Source organism: Camelus dromedarius, chromosome 9 (genome assembly GCF_036321535.1).
Source record: "Camelus dromedarius isolate mCamDro1 chromosome 9, mCamDro1.pat, whole genome shotgun sequence".
In the NCBI taxonomy this organism is placed as follows: Eukaryota; Metazoa; Chordata; class Mammalia; order Artiodactyla; family Camelidae; genus Camelus; species Camelus dromedarius.
In genome coordinates this window covers 64,128,826-64,149,335 of record NC_087444.1, presented here as the reverse complement: position 1 = coordinate 64,149,335, position 20,510 = coordinate 64,128,826, and the positions used below count along the sequence as shown (strand labels likewise).

General features: G+C 37.5%; 1 protein-coding gene across 8 annotated transcripts in view; it reads right to left on the bottom strand.

Moving 5' to 3' along the window:
* The window catches only part of GARRE1 (granule associated Rac and RHOG effector 1), a 76,262-nt gene that overhangs the window by 42,815 nt on the left and 12,937 nt on the right, over positions 1-20,510 (bottom strand). For 4 of the 8 annotated variants that reach the window (XM_064489217.1, XM_010989122.3, XM_064489218.1 and 1 more), the window contains 2 exons: positions 16,002-16,056; positions 3,760-5,050 (listed from right to left, as the gene is read on the bottom strand). In XM_064489217.1, the coding sequence (XP_064345287.1) occupies positions 3,760-4,254 (495 nt within the window). In that variant the 5' untranslated portion in view covers positions 4,255-5,050; positions 16,002-16,056. Of the gene's footprint in view, positions 1-3,759; positions 5,051-16,001; positions 16,057-16,182; positions 16,241-20,510 lie in introns of all 8 variants that reach the window. The other 4 variants (XM_064489219.1, XM_064489221.1, XM_064489220.1 and 1 more) reach the window with 2 other exon arrangements.

Below are 20,510 nucleotides of genomic sequence, written 5' to 3'. Positions count from 1 at the left end.
AATTGGCTTGTTCAAAGGTTCCTACCTACTCCTAGTATATTTTAAGACATCCCCCATCCCCTGCCCCACTTCCTGCCCTATGTACCCCCATTCTAGGTGAAAGGCAAATGGAGCAGTAACTACCAGGAGAGGAGGTCCCCTAGGGCTTTTATGCTGAAAAGATCCTGGCAGTTCCTACATCAGGCAAGGTGATACTGCTGGCACCTTACAACACCGAAAGAGAAGATCACACACAGGGGAAAGGGAGGCGCCTACCTCAAGAACCAGGAAAGAAATGAGCAGAGCAAATGTTCTAGGAGAAAAATGCATTTTTCCATCTAAAAGGGTTCCAGTGAGAAGAATAACCTGCTGTACATTTCTCGCTGATGTTGGTTTTGTACATAATTGTGCTCTGTACTTCAGAGTAGGGCTAATAGCACCTTTCAAGCCATGTTGGAAGCAATAATAATATGTGATGATGATGACAACTAGCTGGGTACAGTGTTTCACATACACTAGTGGCTTCTGATCTTCACAAGAACTTGGAAGGTGGGTGGTAATTCCATTTTGTAGATGAGCAAACTGAGGTTTAGACATGTTAGATTTGCCTAAGGCCATACAGAGAGGAAGCAAAGTCATTTTCTAAATCCACATCTTCTGACTCCATGCCCCATAATAAACAGTGTCACAAGCACTGGTTAACTAATGAATCACCACAGTCACAACTTATGTCTCTAACAGTGAGATTACAAAGGTGAACCACTGGGATAAGAGGGAAAGTCACTGATGAGTACAGACAGGACAGGACTCATGTACACCCTGCCTGCCCCAGAGCACACAGTCAGCACCTGCAGTTCCCAGACACAGGCACCAGGATCTGTCAACCAACGAGCGTATCTCAAACCTGCCTGTAAGTAAGGGAAAATTAGAAGCAGATTTTGGCCACCTTCCAGGGTGGGACAATGGAATTGGTACTTTGTCTTAGATTTAAAATGGTCAAGCATTTCTATACCGAAGTCAAGGCCTTCCTCACTCACACTGGACTAACTCCTGAACAGAGCTCCTTGCCTAGCCAGTCAAGTTCAGCAATGTCAGGCCACAGACTTCTTTCCCTAGGAGTGAATGTTAAAGAGCCTTTTAGGGCCTTGCTGATAAAGTTTAAAAAGACCAATGGGGAAAAAAAAAAAAAGCCTAGCCATTCCAGCTGAGTTGGTGAATACTCTGAGACAGAGACCCTTATAGGCCCATGGCAGTACAGAAAATCCAGAAACAACAAATACCGCTCTGTGGAAAAAGCGAAATGTTACATCTGCAAACCTACATTTGGCAATCGCATTTTAGGCTTTACTTTCAAGTCAGCAGAATACACCCATAGATTCTAAAACCCATCAACAGCACTTAGTTTCCAGTCTAGCCTCTGAAAGCCAGTTTAGCCCATTACTTACAAAAACATGGTAGTATTCCAACTAACCTAATCGCATTTCAATGGGGAAAGCCAAGCCAAAATTCCAGACCACAATAATAAGAAATATTTCCCATTCTCAGCTCAAGTGGTCTATGCTAGTCCCAGGAAAACAGAAGGGACAAGATAGGTGCTACTGCGGTGCGCCCCAGTGGCTTACTAACACTAACTCCCAGCTCCTCAGGGCTGTTTCATCCTTTTCTAGCTGTCCTGACCCAGGGAAGAAGGGAACTTGCCCTACGGGGCTGGAGGGCAAGTGGCTCTGAAGATCTACCTCCGTCTCCTCCAGGACCTGGTGGCACAGCCTGAAGAAGAGCTCAATAACCTACAGGTTAAAATAAGAGCCTTTGGCCTCATTTTTGAAACCATTCTTGCCTGAAATTCTAGTTAAAGCTACAAGTACTTCTGTCATTATAGGATGGCAGCTGTAACAGTCTGGGTCTGACACTGTTCAACACTCCTGGGAGGGCAGAGTCCCTAACTGCTCTCTTGTCACATCTCTGTAGAGCAGTGACCAGGCACACTGGGGGCTGAACAACATGGTTCTTTATGTAAAACAAACAAAAGCCAAAGCTGTACATCTGCACGTGCACAAATATGTATCTGTGCACGTGTAGACAATAGTCTGGAATGGCACACGCCAACCAGTTAACAGGTCTCTTCTGGGAAAAGGAATGGGATGGGAGAGTAGAGCAGTAGTTTTCAGATTCACTGCTTGAATTTCTTTTGAGAAGTACATTTTTACAAAATATGCTTTTATGTGTAATTTTGAAAATACTTTAAACTATGACAAGCCATTTTAAAAACACTTCAAAATCATGATATCTCTGAATATAATATGATCATAGAAAAATCAAAAATTATAAACATACTTCAATAGGTTCAAAACAGAATGACCCAAGAAGATATTATACATTTATACCAGCAGGTTCAGCAAATGATAGTCCATGGGCCAAATCCAGTCCAAAAGACAGGTCTACAAGGTAAAACTGGTTTTTACATTCTTAAAGGGATACTTTAAAAAAAAGAAGAAAATGTGACAGAGACATGTGTGGCCCATGAAGCTTAAAATTTATTATTTGCCCTCTATAGAAAGTTTGATGATGCCTAATTTACACCAAGACTACTGTTGTCATTTCAAAAACAGTTCTAAATTCCTCTTAGAAATGCCTTCAAAATCACTTTTAAACACAATAAAAATGAATCATAATACTTAATAGTCTACTTTTTCCCCCTTAAACCCACAACAGTATAAGTTACTCATTCAGCCACCTCAATCATCAGATTTGGCTCAGAATGCTGGTGATTTCCTAAGATCAAATACAACCCTGGGATGGGGAAAGGAACATTCTCCCGCCTAGCATCCAGACACTTAACCTCTGATGTGCTTCTAAAATGTACATGGACACATGGAAAAATCAAACTCAGAAAAGCTCTCTGAGTAGCTAAAAATAATTTTTTAAATCTCTCAGTGAAACTAATTTAACAGATGACAGTTTAATAGCTATTTCCTAAACCAAGGAAAGAACAATGTCATCTTTATTCTGAATGAAATCTGTATCCAATCTTACACTCTAATCTAGAGCCCTGAAAAAGGGAGAATATTTCATTTTGACTCTCAAAGACCCTAAGAAATGTACTGAGTAAGAATCAAATGCATCCAAATGTGAACAGCTGAAAATTTAGAACTGGAAAGATGATTTATCCTGTAAACATGTGTGGAACTTTCTACATTAAACCAATGGTTCTATATAAAGACAATTCACAAATAAATCTTCATTTATAATATTTAGAAACCTCAGTTCCCTCTGTGTACTTTATTTGAACAGTATGTTATTTGGAAATTAAGTTCCAATTTGAAAATTAAAAAAAAAAAACACAAAATATAGGCTGATTTGGCTTTTTGTTTAATAATTTTTTATCCTACTTAATTTGAAATGAAAGCAATTCAGAATCTGGCATGCAAAAATTTTTACAAGGTGAGGGAGGGGCAATTTAAGGGTAGGGGAGTGGGAGGTTCAAACTGCTGGGTGTAAGACAGGCTCAAGATTGTACTGTCCAACACAGAGTATACAGCCATGGGAAGCAACCTTTAAAAATTGTCTAAAAATTAAAAAAAATTTTTTTAAAGAAATGCAAGTGCTCAAATAAGAAATATATGACTCACTCAAAAATTTTGTTTTTACAAGGACAGAGCATCAATAGAAAAAAGAGGACAAAGGCCATCATTTCGGTGATTAGGGAAAAACTAAGATAACATTCTCACTTACCTCTGTAATACATTTTCCTACCCGAGTGTGACACAGAAGATACTCTACCTCAATGTCCTGGAGACTGAATTCCTTCTGATCCGTAAAGTTTGCAGCCCCGGCACTGAGTTCCATCAGCATTTTGGCGATCTCGGGCTTTATGGCTGACGTCAGCCGGCTGGCGGCTTCCATGACGTGCTCTTGCACGTCTTTGAGCTGCATGGCTGCCTTGGAGTAGTGAGAGTTCCTGAACACGGTGCTGAAGAGATCTGTGAGGAAAGTGCTAGCACGGCAGAAGACGTTGAGGGCATCCAGGTACTTGGAAATGCCCTGCTGGATGTCAGCGATGGGGGTGGAGTGGGGCACGGCGTGGTGGCAGCTGCCGGCAGCGGCCAGGCCGCCCAGGGGGGCGGTGGCGGCCGTGGACGCCAGCGGGGCACTCAGCGCGCGGCCCAGCTCGGGCATCGTGTACTGCTGGTGCTGCTGCCCCTTCTGCTTGGACCCGCCAAGCAGGAAGCGCCGCTTGTAGTCCATTTTACTGTCCTGGGCGCTGCAGCAATACATGCGGGAAGGCCGACTGTCCCAGTGACCGCCAGAGGGTCAGGGTTCTGAGTCCTCCTTTTCCTTTTTACCTAATACTGTGGCTAGGTATAAAAATAATGGAGTTCTGCAAATCTAAGTTTTAAAAAAGGCATTTCCATGAGGCAGGTGACCATGTGATCCAACGTAGATGTGAAAAGGACAACGGGTTTATATAATTAATATTTTCAGTGTAGGCAGGACCTCTGACAAAAAATAAAAGTGTGTCCAAAATGCTATATAAGAACTGTTAGCGCTCCACTCTCTTAATAAAAAGATATGCTTGCTGAGAAAAATGTTTACCTATAATTGCTTTGCAAGAATATTTTGATACTGTATTTACAATGGCAGAAAAATAACTTAACTTTAAAAAATGTAATATAATGTATCTTCAATATACCAGAAAAGTTAGAACCCAAAACCCACAAGCTGATCAACAGCAATTTAAAAAGCAGTACAGAATAACTTCACACTAAGTCCTTAGGAAGGAAGATCAAATCTCTGCAGAATTTTGACAGAGCCTGCCTGCCAAATCCATTTACCTGTAAAGCTTCTTCTCAATGCAAAAAATTTCCAAGTTTCCTTTAGTATTTTCTGAAAACAAGTTTTTTTTGCAAAAAATGGCATCTGTTATTGTAAGTCTTCTCCTTTCCTTTTGTTTGCTGAGGTAGCGGTTTCCTTGTAACATTAATAAGAGGTGCTTCCAGACTGGGCTGGCCCTCAATTGTAAAGTCTGAAGCAAGAATGCACAGATGTATTTGTAAGGCCTCTAAGTCATTTCCTGCAAGGGGGAAAAATAAGATAAAGTTAGGAAAGTTACAGGACAGTGAGTAATTCTGAAACATTAACTCCTGAAAGGCTATTATCCACAAAGATGGGCTACAAATGAATAAGAAACCGTACTAAAACTTTATAAAAGCAAGCACAACAGTGAGAATGGAACTATGATACGATAACTGTTAGAAAATTCCTCAAGTTGTGATACAAAAATAATACAATAAAAAAATTTTGATTCCCCACTAACCACTCCAAAGCTCAGGCTGACAAGTGACACATCCAGCGGGGCCTGGACTTGTGTCTGTGTTTGGCATTCCCTTGTTTCCTTCTCAAAGAGCTCACAAACCCACAAGAGAATTGGAGGGGTACTCAGATTATGGTGAGGGTCGTCGACAAGTACGGCACTCACAAAACCTTAAGGGGGACTGGAAAACGGAGCGATGAGCAAAGACTGAGAGAAATCAGGATTGTTATAAGGAAAATGCTACTCTGAGATAGTCCTTGACTGTAGGATAGGTTTTGATAAGTGCAAAAGGGATAGCTGGGGCTCACCAGATGAAAGGACCACCACAGCAAAGGCCCTGAAACAAGGTGGCTTAAGGTCTGTTCAGGACACCCAGCTGGGCTGGAGTGAAGAATACAGAAAGACAGAGCCTGAAGAGGAGAGTGGCTGGCAGGTCTGCAGACAGGATTCTTCGCATCCTCACCCAGGTAGGTACCAGTTTCCCCTCCAGACATTCAAAGGGAAGCCTGGCACAGTGTGCCAGTTACACCCTGAGGCAGCTTCTATAGAATCCCTGGCTCTGGACAGTTTCAAACAGCAAGGTCTGGACATCTCTGGTTGTAGTTTCTGAACCTACAACAGTGAAGTCGTGTGCTTCTTCTCACAAAGCTGACATCAGGTTCACACTTGCCTGAACTATCTGTTCTCTCAAAGATAACAATAGTTCAAATATATTTTATTGAGTTTACATGTAAACTTCAAACTATATCATGTCTGTATACAGTTTGGTCTACTTATTGATAACAAGATTTTCTTTCTTTTCATTTTCCTTTTTTGGTAGATAAAAATAAATACAAGGCATACCTTGACACTCATCATGGCCAACTACTATGCTTCCTTTATGGTTCTACAATTGCATAAAGAATCCAGGAAGGCAGGCAGGTTACAAGAGCAAGAGATGAGAAAAGTGCTGTGTGTACAAACACATACACTAAATGTAGCAACACTAACCTAGCTAGCATATAAATTCAACTAAACTGGCCACCATTTGTAGCTCCATGTTCAAGAGAATCTTGACTCTTAAAAACTCTCATAAACTTTTCAAGAAACAAGATATCAGTTATTTGTAAGAAATCTGGGAGTGTGGGAGGGATCAATTAGGAGTTTGGGATTAACAGATACGCACTACTATATATAAAATAGATAAATAACAAGGACCTATTGTACAGCACAGAGAACTACATTCAATATCTTGTAATAATCTATACTGGAGAAGAATCTGAAAAGAATATATATATACACACACACATATTCTGAAAACAGAATCACTTTGCTGTATACCTGAAACTAACAAAACGTAAATCAACTATACTTCAATAACATTTTCTTAAAGGTAAAAAAAAAAAGAAATCTGTTCTTAAATGTTCTTTTTTCAAATTCATTACAATAAGGCAATCATATCAATCCCTACCCAAGTGCTCCATTAAATTCAATGTGGCTTTATAAATTCCGAAGTACAACAGAAGCTCTCAACAGGAGTCTTGAAGGATGGAACTGTGTGTGTCTGTGAAGGAAAATCACCACCTTGAGCTGGCCACAGGGAGTGTCTTGAGTAGCCCTGAGGAGCATCATTCTTTGTTCTGTGCTGCAAACTGGTGCCTCTGGCTCTGAGAGTCCACCCTCATTCCTCTGCCAGATGACCCTAGAAGGTCAAGTAAGGTCTACACACTTACCTAATTTTTAAAAAAGTATCATAAATATTAAGATTTTTTTTCACTTTACATACTTCCAAAGTTTATTTAAATGAAATCTACTGTTTAAAAACATACTGCTTCACCAAATTCAATTACAAATTCAATGCAATCTCTCAAAATTTGAACTACCCTTTTAACAGAAACAGGCAAGCTGACCCTAAAATGCATGTGGAAATACAAGGGACCCAAGATGACCAAACAAATACTGAAAAAAGTACATTGGAAGATTCACATTTCCTGATTTGAAAACCTGCTGTAAAGGTATATAGTAATCAAGACAGTGAACTACTGGCGTAAGTAAAGACATACATACCAATGGAATGTAACTGAGAGTTTAGAATGACCCATACATCTATTATAAATAGATTTTAGACAAGAATGCCAAAACCATTCAGTTTGGAAAAGAACAGTCTTCAATAAATGGTGCTGGGACAACTAGATATTCACATGCAAAAAAAAAAAAAAAAAAATCAGTACGAACCCATGTCTTATAAACAAAAATTAACTCAAAATGGATCAAAAATCTTAATGTAAGAGCTAAAACTATAAAACTCTTAGAAGAAAATATTGGTGTAAATCTTTATGATCTTAGATTAGGCAATGGTTTCTTAGACATGACCTCTTAAAGTACAAACAATAAAAGAACAAAGAGGTTCTGAACTGAACTTCATCAACATTAAAAATGTACATCAAAGTCACTATGATGGTAAAAAGGCAACTCACAGTATAGACAAAAATACTGGAAAATCATATAAGGGTATAGTATCCAGAATATAAAAAGAATTCTCAAAATTCAATAATAAAATGATAAATAATCTCTTAAAAGATGGGTAAATGATATGAATAGATATTTCTCCAAAGATACACAACTGGTCAGTAACCAAATGAAATGATGCTCAACATGGACAGTCACTAGGGAAATACAAATAAACCATAGTGAGATACCATTTCACACATTCTAGCATGGCTACAGTAAAAACAAACAAAAAACAAAACAGAAAATAAGTGTGGGCGAGAATGTGGAGAGACTGGAACCCTCATAAACTGCTGGTGAGAATGTGGAAAAATTCTTCTACTGTGGAAAGCAGTCTGGCAGTTCCTCAAAACATTAAATGAGAGTGGCTGTAAGACCAAGCAATTCCACTCTTAAGCATATATCTGAGAAAACTGAAAATATAAGTTTATATAAAAACTTGCACATGAATGTCCATAGCATCATTACTCACAAGAGCCCCGAAATGGAACAACACAAGTCTATCAAATGATGAATGAGTAAACAAAATGTGGTATAGCCATACAATAGAATATTACTGAGCTATAAAAAGAATGAAGTATTGATAAATGCAGCAGCATAGCTGAAATTTGAAAACATTATGGTAAGAGAAAGAAGCCAGAAACAGAAAGCTGTGTACTGTGAGATTCCATTGGCATGAAACGTCCAGATAAGGTAAATACACAGCAACAGGAAGAAGTAGATTAGTGACTGCCAGGAGTTGAGGAGAGGAAGGGAATGGGGAGTGACTATTAATTAACAGAGTTTCTTTTTGAGGTGATGAAGAGGTTCTGGAATTAGACAGTGGTGATGGTCAGACAATTCTGTTAATAGACTAAAACCGTGCTGTATTTCCCCTGTGCTATATACAGTATAATCTTGTTTATCTAGTCTACACATGCCTGTCAGTATCTACAAATTTTGAACTCCCAGACTATCCCTTCCCAACCCCCCCCAAAATGGTGAATTTATGGTATGAGAATTATATATCAATTAAAAAAGAGAGAAATAGGGGGAAATATATACTACTGGTCTCCAGCAATGTTTATTTAGAATAGATTAACAAAGGACTCATAAGATACATCTGAAAAGTGATTTACTGGGTAGATGGTCAGCTCTGTGAGTGGATACCAACTAATGAGGATAGTAATCACCTGGCTGTTTACTTGGAGAAAATAAATTAAGCATGTTGCTGTAATTTGTGTACTTTCTTATGTGTTACTCTTCAATAAAAGTTTAAGGAAGAAACAAAGGGTTAACTAGCACAGAAAGGAGGGAAACTTATCTTCCAAGGGGAACAGCATGAGGGAGGGAAAACCTAGAAGGTAATATGGCAGAGACTACCACATGGCTGGTCTCAATCAAATCTTCCTCCTTTAGTATAAACCAGTGGGGCCAAGAACATGTGTACCATCACACTACTTTGAAATGTATATGCTTACATGACTAACTTGGGGTATAAGAAAAAGTCCTAGATGAAAAGCTTTGGCAAACTTTAAGATTCAGATCTAATCCAAACTACAACTTCACTATTAAGAGGAGAGCAGCAGATTCATGAAAATAAAAATCTAAAAAGAAAGGGGAGGGAAGTGATGTCATAAAAATGGCAGAGTAAGAACCTCCCAAAATTCTCTCCCCTATATAAATAATGAGAAAACTGGCCAAAATGGTCAGAATCAACTTAAAAAAAACAACTCTAGAAATTAACAGGTTTGCAACAAAATGGGAAGCATTTATTCAAGAAAAACAGCTGAATCTCAGTAAGAATACAGTAGTAGCCCCTTATCCACGGGGTATATGTTCCAAGACCCCCAGTGGATGCCAGAAACCATGAACAGTACTGAACTCTATATATACTACGTCTTTCCCTACACTAACAGACAGGTAGCATATACAGCATGGATATGCTGTTCCAGGAAGGATGGAATGGAACAGCACAAGATTTCATCATGCAACTCAGAATGGCATGCAATTAAAACTTATTTCCGAAATTTTCTACTTAATATTTTCAGACTGCAGTTAACTGCAGGTAACTGAAATTACTAAAAGTGAAAATGTGGATAAGGGAGACTACTGTAGCCAGTTCTGGGGTATTTTAACTTGATCTAATTCCATTCTCTGCTCTCCAACTCTGTGGTAACCTTGAAAACTAACAGCTGCATTTGCAGTGAAAACCAGAAGTCAGCAGCCACTGGAGGGAGTAGAACTGGGCTAGAGCTCTTTCAAAGTTTCATTCCCAGGAAATTATCATTATCTGACCTATCTGGTGGCTCCCTGAGAGATCCCACGTTTAAAGGTCTATAATTTGACCTGACTTGGAACTCATTTGGAGAAGGAAGAGAATCTGATTTCCAGTTGCCACACTGTATCATATAAAATATTCAGTTCTCAATTAAAACTTACAAGGTATACAAAGAAACAAGAAAGTATGGCCCATATAAAGGAAAATATACAAGACAAACAACTGATGAGGAAGCCTAGATGTTGAATTTACCAGACAAAGATTTAAATCAGCTATTTTAATTATGTTCATATTGTGCTGTACACCAGAGACTGACACATTGTAATTGACTGTACTTCAATAGAAATAAATAAACACGTTAAAAGAACTAAAGGAAATCATTTCTACAGAACTAAAGGAAGTCAACTATACTTCAACTTTTCAAAAAATGAAATCATGAAAAAAAAAACTAAAAATTATGAGAATAAGTCTCAGTCTACAGCCATACCACCCTGAACGCGCCTGATCTCATCTGATCTCAGAAGCTTAGCAGGGTCGGGCCTGGTTAGTACTTGGATGGGAGGAAAACGTCTCAGTAAATCCAGAATACTAATAAAAGAGAAATTATATCTTAAAAACAGAAACAAACAGAAATTCTGGAGTTGAAATATACAAAACTAACATTAAAAAAATTCACTAAGCAATCCAACAGCAAATTTGAACAGGACTCAGTGAAACTAAAGATTAATCAACTGAGATTATCCAGTATGAGGAACAGGAAGAAAAAAAGAAAAGAGCCTCAGTGACCTGTGGGACACCATCAAGCATACCAGTATTATATAATAGAATTTCAGGAGAGAGAGAGAAAGGCACAGAAAAAATACTTGAAGAAATGAAGGTCCCAAATTTCTCAAATCTCATGAAAAACACATGAATCTACACATCCATAAAGCTCAACAAACTCTAAGTAGGATAAACTCAAAAGAAATCAACCTAGATATATTATAATCAAATTGCCTAAAGGCAAAACCAAAGAGAGAATCTTGAAAGCAACAAGAGAAAAGCAACTCATCACATATAGTTGATTCTCTTTATTTATAGGCAGTTATATAAAGTCGTGTCTTGAACACTGGATTAGCAAATACTGAACCAGTACTCCTGGATGACGTGTAAAGTTCCTGCGAGCCTCAGGTCAAAACATTTTTACCAACCAATCAATACATAACCTTGTTTTCTGTGTGTTTCTGTTTAAACATACCTTACTTAATATATACTGTTGATTCATTAACATTGAACTCACAGCCAGGAACACTAAAACTTACGTCTGAATGAAGCTCATCTAACACATCTATTTTCTCTGTAAGGTACATTACAGCCTTCTTGGGCTTAGGAACACTAGACAGCACTTCAGCACTATGCTTAGGGGCCATTTTAAACAGTGAAATTGCCAACAAAAAGCATAAAAATGCAAAAAACATGTGGCACTAAATAGACTAAGAAAAGAACACTTTATAGTCTAAGCTGAAATGAGAAGGCAGTTGTTCGACCTCAACTGGTAGGAGGAGGGGGAGGTGTGCATGTTGGGCAATTCAAATTTTTTGCTACTTTGTACATGTCTACAACTGACCACAAGAGCTCCACAAGTATTGATTTTGTGTTGCAAATAAATTTATTCAGTAAGCCAATCTGCAAATACAGAATCTGAGAGTTATGAGGATCAACTATAACACTACTTGAAACACTTACATTCCCAACACAATGGGGTACTCCTCGACTTAAAAATATAAAACATCAAACTGTGAAACAAATAATCAGATCATCTGAAAAGATACACAGAGGTTCCTTTAAGTAGTGAACCCAGGATTGACTGATTGATTATTTTTAATGTAGGTACTGGGGGTAGAACCCAGAACTTCATGCATACTAAGCATGCACTCTACCACTGAACTATACACCCCCTACCCCAAGGATATATTTAATGTAACAATTCAGCAATTCCATGATGCACAACCTTTCAGGATTTCACTATGATTTTTAAAGGCTCAAGTCTATATATATTTAAGGTACAATCTATCTGACAATTTAGAAGTATATAATTTATAAGGACAAAGTTATGCTTTAAGAGAACAATTACATCTAGTGGATCATTTACTCCTTTTTTTTCCCCTTCAATAATGCATCATTTTAAAAATTAAAAAATAAAATTTCTAAAAGCTAAACAAGTTGAGGAATTACATTATTATTCATTAAACTTTTTAATTTAATGCTAAGCTCATGGTGAAAATTTGTATAAAAATGCCAACGAACATTACAACTGCTTAAACAACAAGGTAAAATATATATTAAAATCTCTTCACTGTTTGGTTTGCACATTGCTGCTTCATCAAAGATAATTACTGATTACGTCAATCAAAAAGACAAACAAATAACAAGTGTTGGTGAGAATGTGGACAAACTGGAATCTTCATACATTGCTAGTAGGATTATAAAATGGGATAACACTTCGGAAAACAGTTTGGAAGCTCCTCAAAATAAGTATAGTGTTACTACATGACCCAGAAATTTCACCCCAATGTACATATTCAAGAGAAATGAAAAACATATCCACACAAAAACCTTTACATCAAAACTCACAGCAGCATTATTCATAAGTCAGAAACCAGAAACAACCCAAATATATATCAACTGATGAATGAATAAACAAAATGTGGTATAGCTATACAACAGAATATTATATATGCATTATATACATATAAAGGAATGAAGTATGGTTACATGCTAAAACAGGAACTTTGAAAACATTCTAAGTGTGAAAGATGCCAGACACAAGAAGCCACATATTATGCGATCCCATTGATAGGAAATGCTCAGAATAGGTAACTCCACAGAAATAGAAAGCAGGCTTGTGGAATGGAGAGTTACTGCTAATGGGTATAGCATTTCTTTTTGGAGTGATGGCAAGATTCTGAAGTTAGTGGTGATGGTTGCATAACTCTGAATATACTATATATCAATTATATTTCAATAGCACTGTTGAAAAAAATATTTCATGTTTCATTTCTATCTCCCTTACATAACTTCTAACAGCAAAAGGTACATAATTTTTAAAAAGTTTTCCAGGGACACTTCTAATGCCAGACTTGGTTTCCTTTTCATACTTCAACTAGAAATCTATTTAAATGCTACCCCGAATCTGGGAATGTGCCAAAAGGCCCTTAAAGATCACCTAATTTAAGCCCTTCAATTTACAGATGAGGGGAAAAAAATACCAGGATACTGTGTTGCACTAGGTTGCATAGTGCCAGTATCTTGACTCTCAGAAATGTTCTGTTCAGAACTATCCAGACTGGCACATACATTAAACTTTGCTGCAGTAACAAATCCTGAAAGGAGCGGCCTAACCCAAGAAGGTTTATTTCTTGCTCACGTAAAGTTCAATGAGGGTCTGGCAACCCTTCAACTTGTAGCGACATCTTGGGAACTTGTGTTTTCCACAGTCACCTTAGCATGAGAAGAGAAACTCACACACACTCTTCACTGCTTCCAACTGTGAGTGACACACATCATTTCCCATCACAGCCCTCTGGGTAGAATGAGTCACATGGTGCCAATGTAACTACAAGAGAAATTGGGGAATGTAGGGACATATGGAATACTGGGTATGCACTACAGATAGCCACAGCTGTCCACCCAACCCAGCTGTGTGTTGCTTAGTTTATACCAGATGGTGAAAACAATTCTGATTCCACACAGGAGAGGCTATTCTGTAATGCGGAGTCCCCACAGTTGCTTTCCAGAGGCCAGGTGATTCTTACATAGGCTGCTCCAGGACATGGTTCCTTGTTGTGTGGATATATGCAGAGTAGGGGAGTGGAAGGTGGTGGGGAGAGAAAGGTCACAGACTACTTTGAGAAACTGATGAAAGAACCCTCCATAGAAAAGCATATATCCAAAACACTGACGTTTCCACTCAGTTTTGGATTTGGAGCCCCAGGTGAAGAACGACCTGCCCTCCACACTCCCCATACTTCCCTTCCCTGCAGAGGAAGGCTACATAGAGCTGGAGGCAGCAGGTGACTTCATCAAAGCTGAGCCTCACTTTCTGCATTTAGTGTTGGCCCAGCAGATAACCAGGCAGGGGAGGCCTAAGGTTCAAGCTAACACATTCAGGAGGGAACAAAGAGAAATATATATTGAACCCTTTGTACCCACACCACTTAATACCTATGCACCTATATTCTCAAGGTGTGGCCTCAGACTGTGAGCATCAGAACTGAATTGCCCAGGACCAAAGGTGCACCTGTATTAGTATGTCTGTCTATAAATCATATCAGTGTACAGGGGGCAGTCATAATGCCCACTGACCATGTTATTAAGAATGGAAACTTCCTAAGCAATTTTTTTTTACAAGATGCCATATTAACATTAACCTTGTTAAGACTGGGATGAAAAGAAAGAAGCTAATTATGGCTTAAGGGCTTCCTTCCCTGACATTAGAATCAGAACATCCCTATTAATGGAATGACTATTAAAATACTGATTCCTGGGATACAATCCAAACCTAATGAATCAATCTTTGGGGGCAGGAGCAGAGAATATGCATGTTTTACAAGCTCCTCAGGTGATTCTAGATGCATGTTATAATTTGAGAACCAAAACAATCAGCTGAAAACCTGCTGAAAGCCACAAGGATGAGGAGACCTGAGCAAGGACATCTGAAGATGCTGACTATATAAACACCACTTAATGCAACTCAGGTTATTTCACAAAAATTCCTGTTCATTCAAGAATCCAGAAAGAGACCTCCATCTCCATGTGATAAATGACTCTATTTCTTAGAACCAAGGGGCTGGTTGGACAATTCAATGAAAACTTCTGTTTGAATCATAATTGCTTCTAATAAGACCACTTAAATCTCACAGTCAGGCCTGGGGTTCTTCTCCAGGCAGAGAGAACAAGCCCTTGAAGAAAATTAAAATTGGCTTTTACTTATTCTTAACAGATCTGGTGTTCCTGTGCTGATCTTTGTAATCAAAACTAGATAGTGTTGAATTCAAGGAAATAACATGGAATTGAAACACCATTCAATTTCTATCATTTTCAAATGGGACTTTGCCAAGAAACAGCACGCAGAGAAGGTGGTGACATCCCACTAAGGAGTCGTCTCCATGGCAGTGATCACAATACCCCCTGACAAAATATTGTGGGAAGCTGGGTGATGGGTTCATGAGGTTCATCATATTATTTGCTCTACTGTTATATACAACTGAACATTTCTGTGATAAAAAGTTTAAATTGCACACAAATGTGTATATAAGCACCAGGATATATCCTTTTTATTATTGTTTTAATAAAATTCTTTTCACTGCTTGTCTTACTGTTTTTTTTAATGCCTTCCCCCCATATTTATCTGCCTGAAGGGCTAAAATATGTTCACTCCATTTAAGGACATTTCTGTTCTGTATTTTCTGAAAAAGAATTTCCACTGGGAAAATATTCACCATTTATGAATCCACTATTCATGAGACATGGAAATAAATATGCATTGTGAAAGACCTCAGAAGTTAGTTGTAGCCAAGATTTGTGAGATTTAAGTACCACATTCATAAGTTTTAATGCTGCCTAAGATTCTCAAACACATAGCAGAAAAGGACTTTTTGGTAGATGTCACATCTTTTCAATACTACAATAATTTGCAAACGTTCTCAATAGATTACAATTGAACTCAGATTGGATTACATCATTTAAAACATTCCTTTCTGTAATCAGTCATCAGCAATTTGTACTTCAAACAATAACAAAGAACATGCTTGAAACTAGACAAAAGTAAGGTATAAAAGGGTTTTTTTCCCCCCACAACTGGTAAGATTAAAAAAAGTGGTCATCCTGAGAAAATATGAAGAGCTTCCCTTTAGAGAGTGCAGTGGAAAAGAGAATGGTGTTGGGAGCCAACTAACTGGGTGAGATCCTGGCTCTGCCACTTACCAGCTATGTGAATTTGGGCAAGTTCTTTAACCTCTCTGTGCCTCAGTTTCATCGCCTGCAAAATAGGGATAATAATAGTAACTAATGTTACAGAGTTGAATGAGCTTATACATATAAAGCGTGTAGACTAATGTCTGGCACATATTAAGCATGAAATGTTTGATGATCTTGTTGTTATTACCATTCCAATAGGTGAAAGTAAGCAGGTCTTATTATCTTGATTGTCTGGAAAAAAGTTACTGACAAAAAAAAAAAAAAAGAAAAGTCACTAAACCTCTGAACTGAGTAGAAATCTATGTATTCTTGGGCGGGTGGCATCACATGTTTCAGTGATGTGATAGTTGTTTTTTGTGAACAAAGAGAACAATTTTAAATTCATTTCAGTCATTAAGCCAATAGAGAAAAAGGAATGAAAAGCAGTCCTATTGTCGCCAATGGTATGGCACAAAGTAGCTTCATTTCAAGATGACATGCTAAATAAACAGGCACGTGTACTTACCTCCCCACCTTCCCCAAATCCTAGAGACGTAACAGTAAAGATATTCACAAGGGAATCACATAATAGTAATGAGAACAGCTGAGGGATATAGTCTGTTTAAATGCCGGCCACTTTCTAGAAGACAGAGAGGAAGCAGAGCCTCTGAGAACACAGACCAGAGCAGAGTTAGACACTTTGCAGAACATGTAAAGTCAATAGCGGGTGGAGAAGCAGAGCCCTTTTTCCTGGAGGAGCTGGATAAATGCCTGGCTTTGAGTCGGCAGGTACAGAACTCACGAGTGGGAAACAGGTTCATCTATCTGATTTCCTCCTACTTCTCACTCCTGGTCAGTGTATCAGCCAACTCCTATGAAGGCAAGAGGGCTGCCGGAAAAACAGAAACTTCTTTTCAATAACATATATAATCAATCCAGTTCTTCACTGATAAGAATCATCAGATAGTGAAAGAAAACTAACTGGACAAAAAGGAAAACTAAGATGAAAATGAAAAGTAGATCAGACCCCAGAAGAAACATTTATTTTAGGTCCCACAGAAAGACCTGAAAAGAAAGTCTAACTGGTATCCTCAGGGAGATTTGGGAAGATAATGCACCCTTAAAACAAAAGCAAGCAAACTATAAAGGAAGCAGATTCAAGAAAGAAATTACTGAAAATAAGAAATATGATCACCAAGATGAAAAACAAAGTAAGAAATAAGATGGGAGTGGAGTAGTGTGTAGGGAATTGATACACACACACATACATACACACACACACACACCACTTGCTTACATTTTTAAAAATAAGGGAATAAACCAAAAACCAATAAAAATGTTTATCTATGAAGTACAAAGAAGAAAGAGCAAAGGCAAGGAAGGAAGCCATACATCTCTCAATCTACCTTGCTTTAGAGTTTTATCTTCAGAACCATGTAAATACTTAATAAAATTATGAAATGAAAGTAAATAAAAAAGAAAACAATCCCTAAAAATAAAAAAGACAAGGGCAGGAGAGATAAATTAGGAGTATGGAATTAACAGATACACACTACCATATATAAAATAGATAAACAACAATGATTTACTATATAGCACAGGAAACTATGTTCAATATCTTGTAATGATCTATAATGAAAAAAAATTTTAAGTATATATATAACCAAATCACTTTGCTATAAACCTGAAACAAATACAATACGGTCAATCAACTATACTTCAATTAAAAAAAAAAGACAAGTGAACCTAAATTATCATATGGGTGGAATAATCACACAGAGAAAGAGTATTTCAAATTAAAACAGTGGTTTGATTGTACCTCTCTTGTGTTACTGTCAACAAAGGAGAAGAGATACAAATATAAAAATCAAAGAAATAAAAATCCTTTCATTTTTCTTTTGAATTTAAATCATTATTTATCTTTATCTTTCCAGAAAGTATACTTTTATCCTGACCTAGAAGAATTCACATCCCAATTTCTGTTAATGTCCTTAATACTATTTCCTCCCAACAAATGGAATCAGAACTCCTTATAGAAATGACTGATTCTAGATCTGGGGTCAGAAACAAAAAGATAAGCCCAGGAATTCTAATCAGGCCAGAAATCAGGGAATCTATCTAACACTACCCAGCTCATTTCAAAGGACCCAGAGTCAACCTAAGGAATAAGCTCTATTAATGGCCAGTAATAGGAGAACTTAAGCATCAAAAAGAATAATTCTGGAGCAAAATTCATTAAATACATAAAAAGTAATGAGTTTGGAGTCGGAAATGATTTCTTGGCTATGACACCAAAAGCACAAGCAACAAAAGAAAAAACAGACAAATTTTACCTCACCAACATCAAAACTTTTGTTTGTCAAAGAACACTACTGATAGGATGAAAAGACAACCCACAGAATGAAAGAAAATATCTGTAAATTATATACATATCTGAAAAGGGATTAATATCCAGAATATATAAAGAACTCCTATAACTCAAAAATATAAAACCAAACAATCCATTTGTCAAATGGGTAAAGGATTTGACTAGACATTTGTCCAAAGAAATAGACAAATGGCCAATAAACACATGAAAGGATGTACAACATCACTAACGATTAGGGAAATGCAAAGCAAAACCACAATAAGGTAACACTTCATATGCATTAGGGTGGCTGTTAGGAAAAAAACACACACAGAAAATAACATGTTGGCAAGGACACGGAGAAATTAGAAAACTGTTCATTGCGGGTGGAAAGGTGAAATGGTACAGCCACTGTGGAAAACAGTATGTTAGTTCCTCAAAAAATTTAACGTAAAATTAATTAACATGTTATTATGTTACCTAGTAATTCCACTCCTGGGCATATACCCAAAAGAACTGAAAGCAGGACTCAAACAAATAGTTGTACTCCAATGTGCATAGCAACATTATTCATAATAGCAAAAAGGCCACAAGCCAGATGTCCACCAACATTTGATGAATGGATAAACAAAATGTGGTATAACCATACGATGGAATATTATTCAGCCTAAAAAGGAAGGAAATTCTGATACACGCCTCAATATAGATGAACTTATGTTCACCCATGTGGCAAGATACCACTCTACTTGTGAGGCCACTGGTCTGCAGAAACCTGGTTGCAATATCTGTGGCCTTAAGATAGGTGCTGTGGGGAAGAAGGTGGAAATCATGGTCTCTGCTTTCAAAGTCAGAACTAAATAACAGGATCAGCAAGCATCCTGTTTGTCAAGTTCAGGCTTGATATGGGTGAAGAGTGCGGGCTATTTCTCTGGGGAGCTGGACCTTTACCTTTTACAATCTGTTTACAGCATCTTTCACCCCCACCACACACACACACACACACGCTTTACCCTCATTTCTCTAGTCAAATATGTTCACCTGTTCTTTTACAGTGTTAGGTTTTGCAACCTTGCCCAAACTGATGATCAAATATAAATAAGCCCTTTGAAGAAGATGTACAAATGGCCAATAAGCACGTGAAAAGATGCTCAACATCATTAGCTATCAGGGAAATGCGAATCAAAACCGTGAGATACCACTTCACAGCCACTAGGATGACTAAAATAAAAAAAGACAATAACAAGTGTTGACAGGATGTGGAGAAACTGGAGTTGTGGGAATGTAAAATGGTGCAGATATTTTGGAAAATAGTCCGGCGGTGCCTCAAAAGGTTAAACATAGAATTACCATATAACCAAGCAATTCCACAATTATGCACATACGCAAGAAAAATAAAAAACATATGTCTGCACAAAAACCTGCATATGAAAGTTCAGAGCAATACTATTCGTAACAGTAAAAAAGTGAAACAACCCAAATGTCTAACAACTTCGTAGCGCAGCCATACAATGGAATAATATTCTTCAGGCATAGAAGGAATGAAGCACTGCAAACTATCAGGTATGAAATAAGCTACAAGGATGTACTGTACAACTTGGGGAATACAGCCAGTATTTTATAATAACTATAAATGAGGTATAATCTTTAAAAATTGTGGATTACTATCTTGTATACCTGTTACACATAATATTGTACATCAACTATACTTCAACTTAAAAATTATGATATTGTAGAATAAGTACATAAATTAATAAAGTTTTAAAAAATGAAAAAAGAAAAGGAATGAAGTACTGATACACACTAGTACATGGATGAGGCTTGAAAACATTATGCTAAGTGAAAGAAGCCAGACATAAAAGGTCACATATTGTATGATTCCATTAATACACAATGTCCAAAATAGGCAAATCCATGAAACAGAAAGTAGATGAATGGTTGCCTAGGGCTGGGGGGAATAGGAAGAATGAGGACTGCTAATGGGTACAGGGTTTCTTTTTGGAGTGATGGAAACGTTCTGAAACTATGGTGGCAGTTGTGTAACTCTATGAACATACTAAAAATCACTGAATTATACACTTTAAATGGGTGCACCGTATGGTATATGAGTTATATTTTAATAAAACTGTTATTTAAAAAAATAAAGATGAACCATTCCACAAACAATTCCCTCTTCAAAGAAAAAAAATACA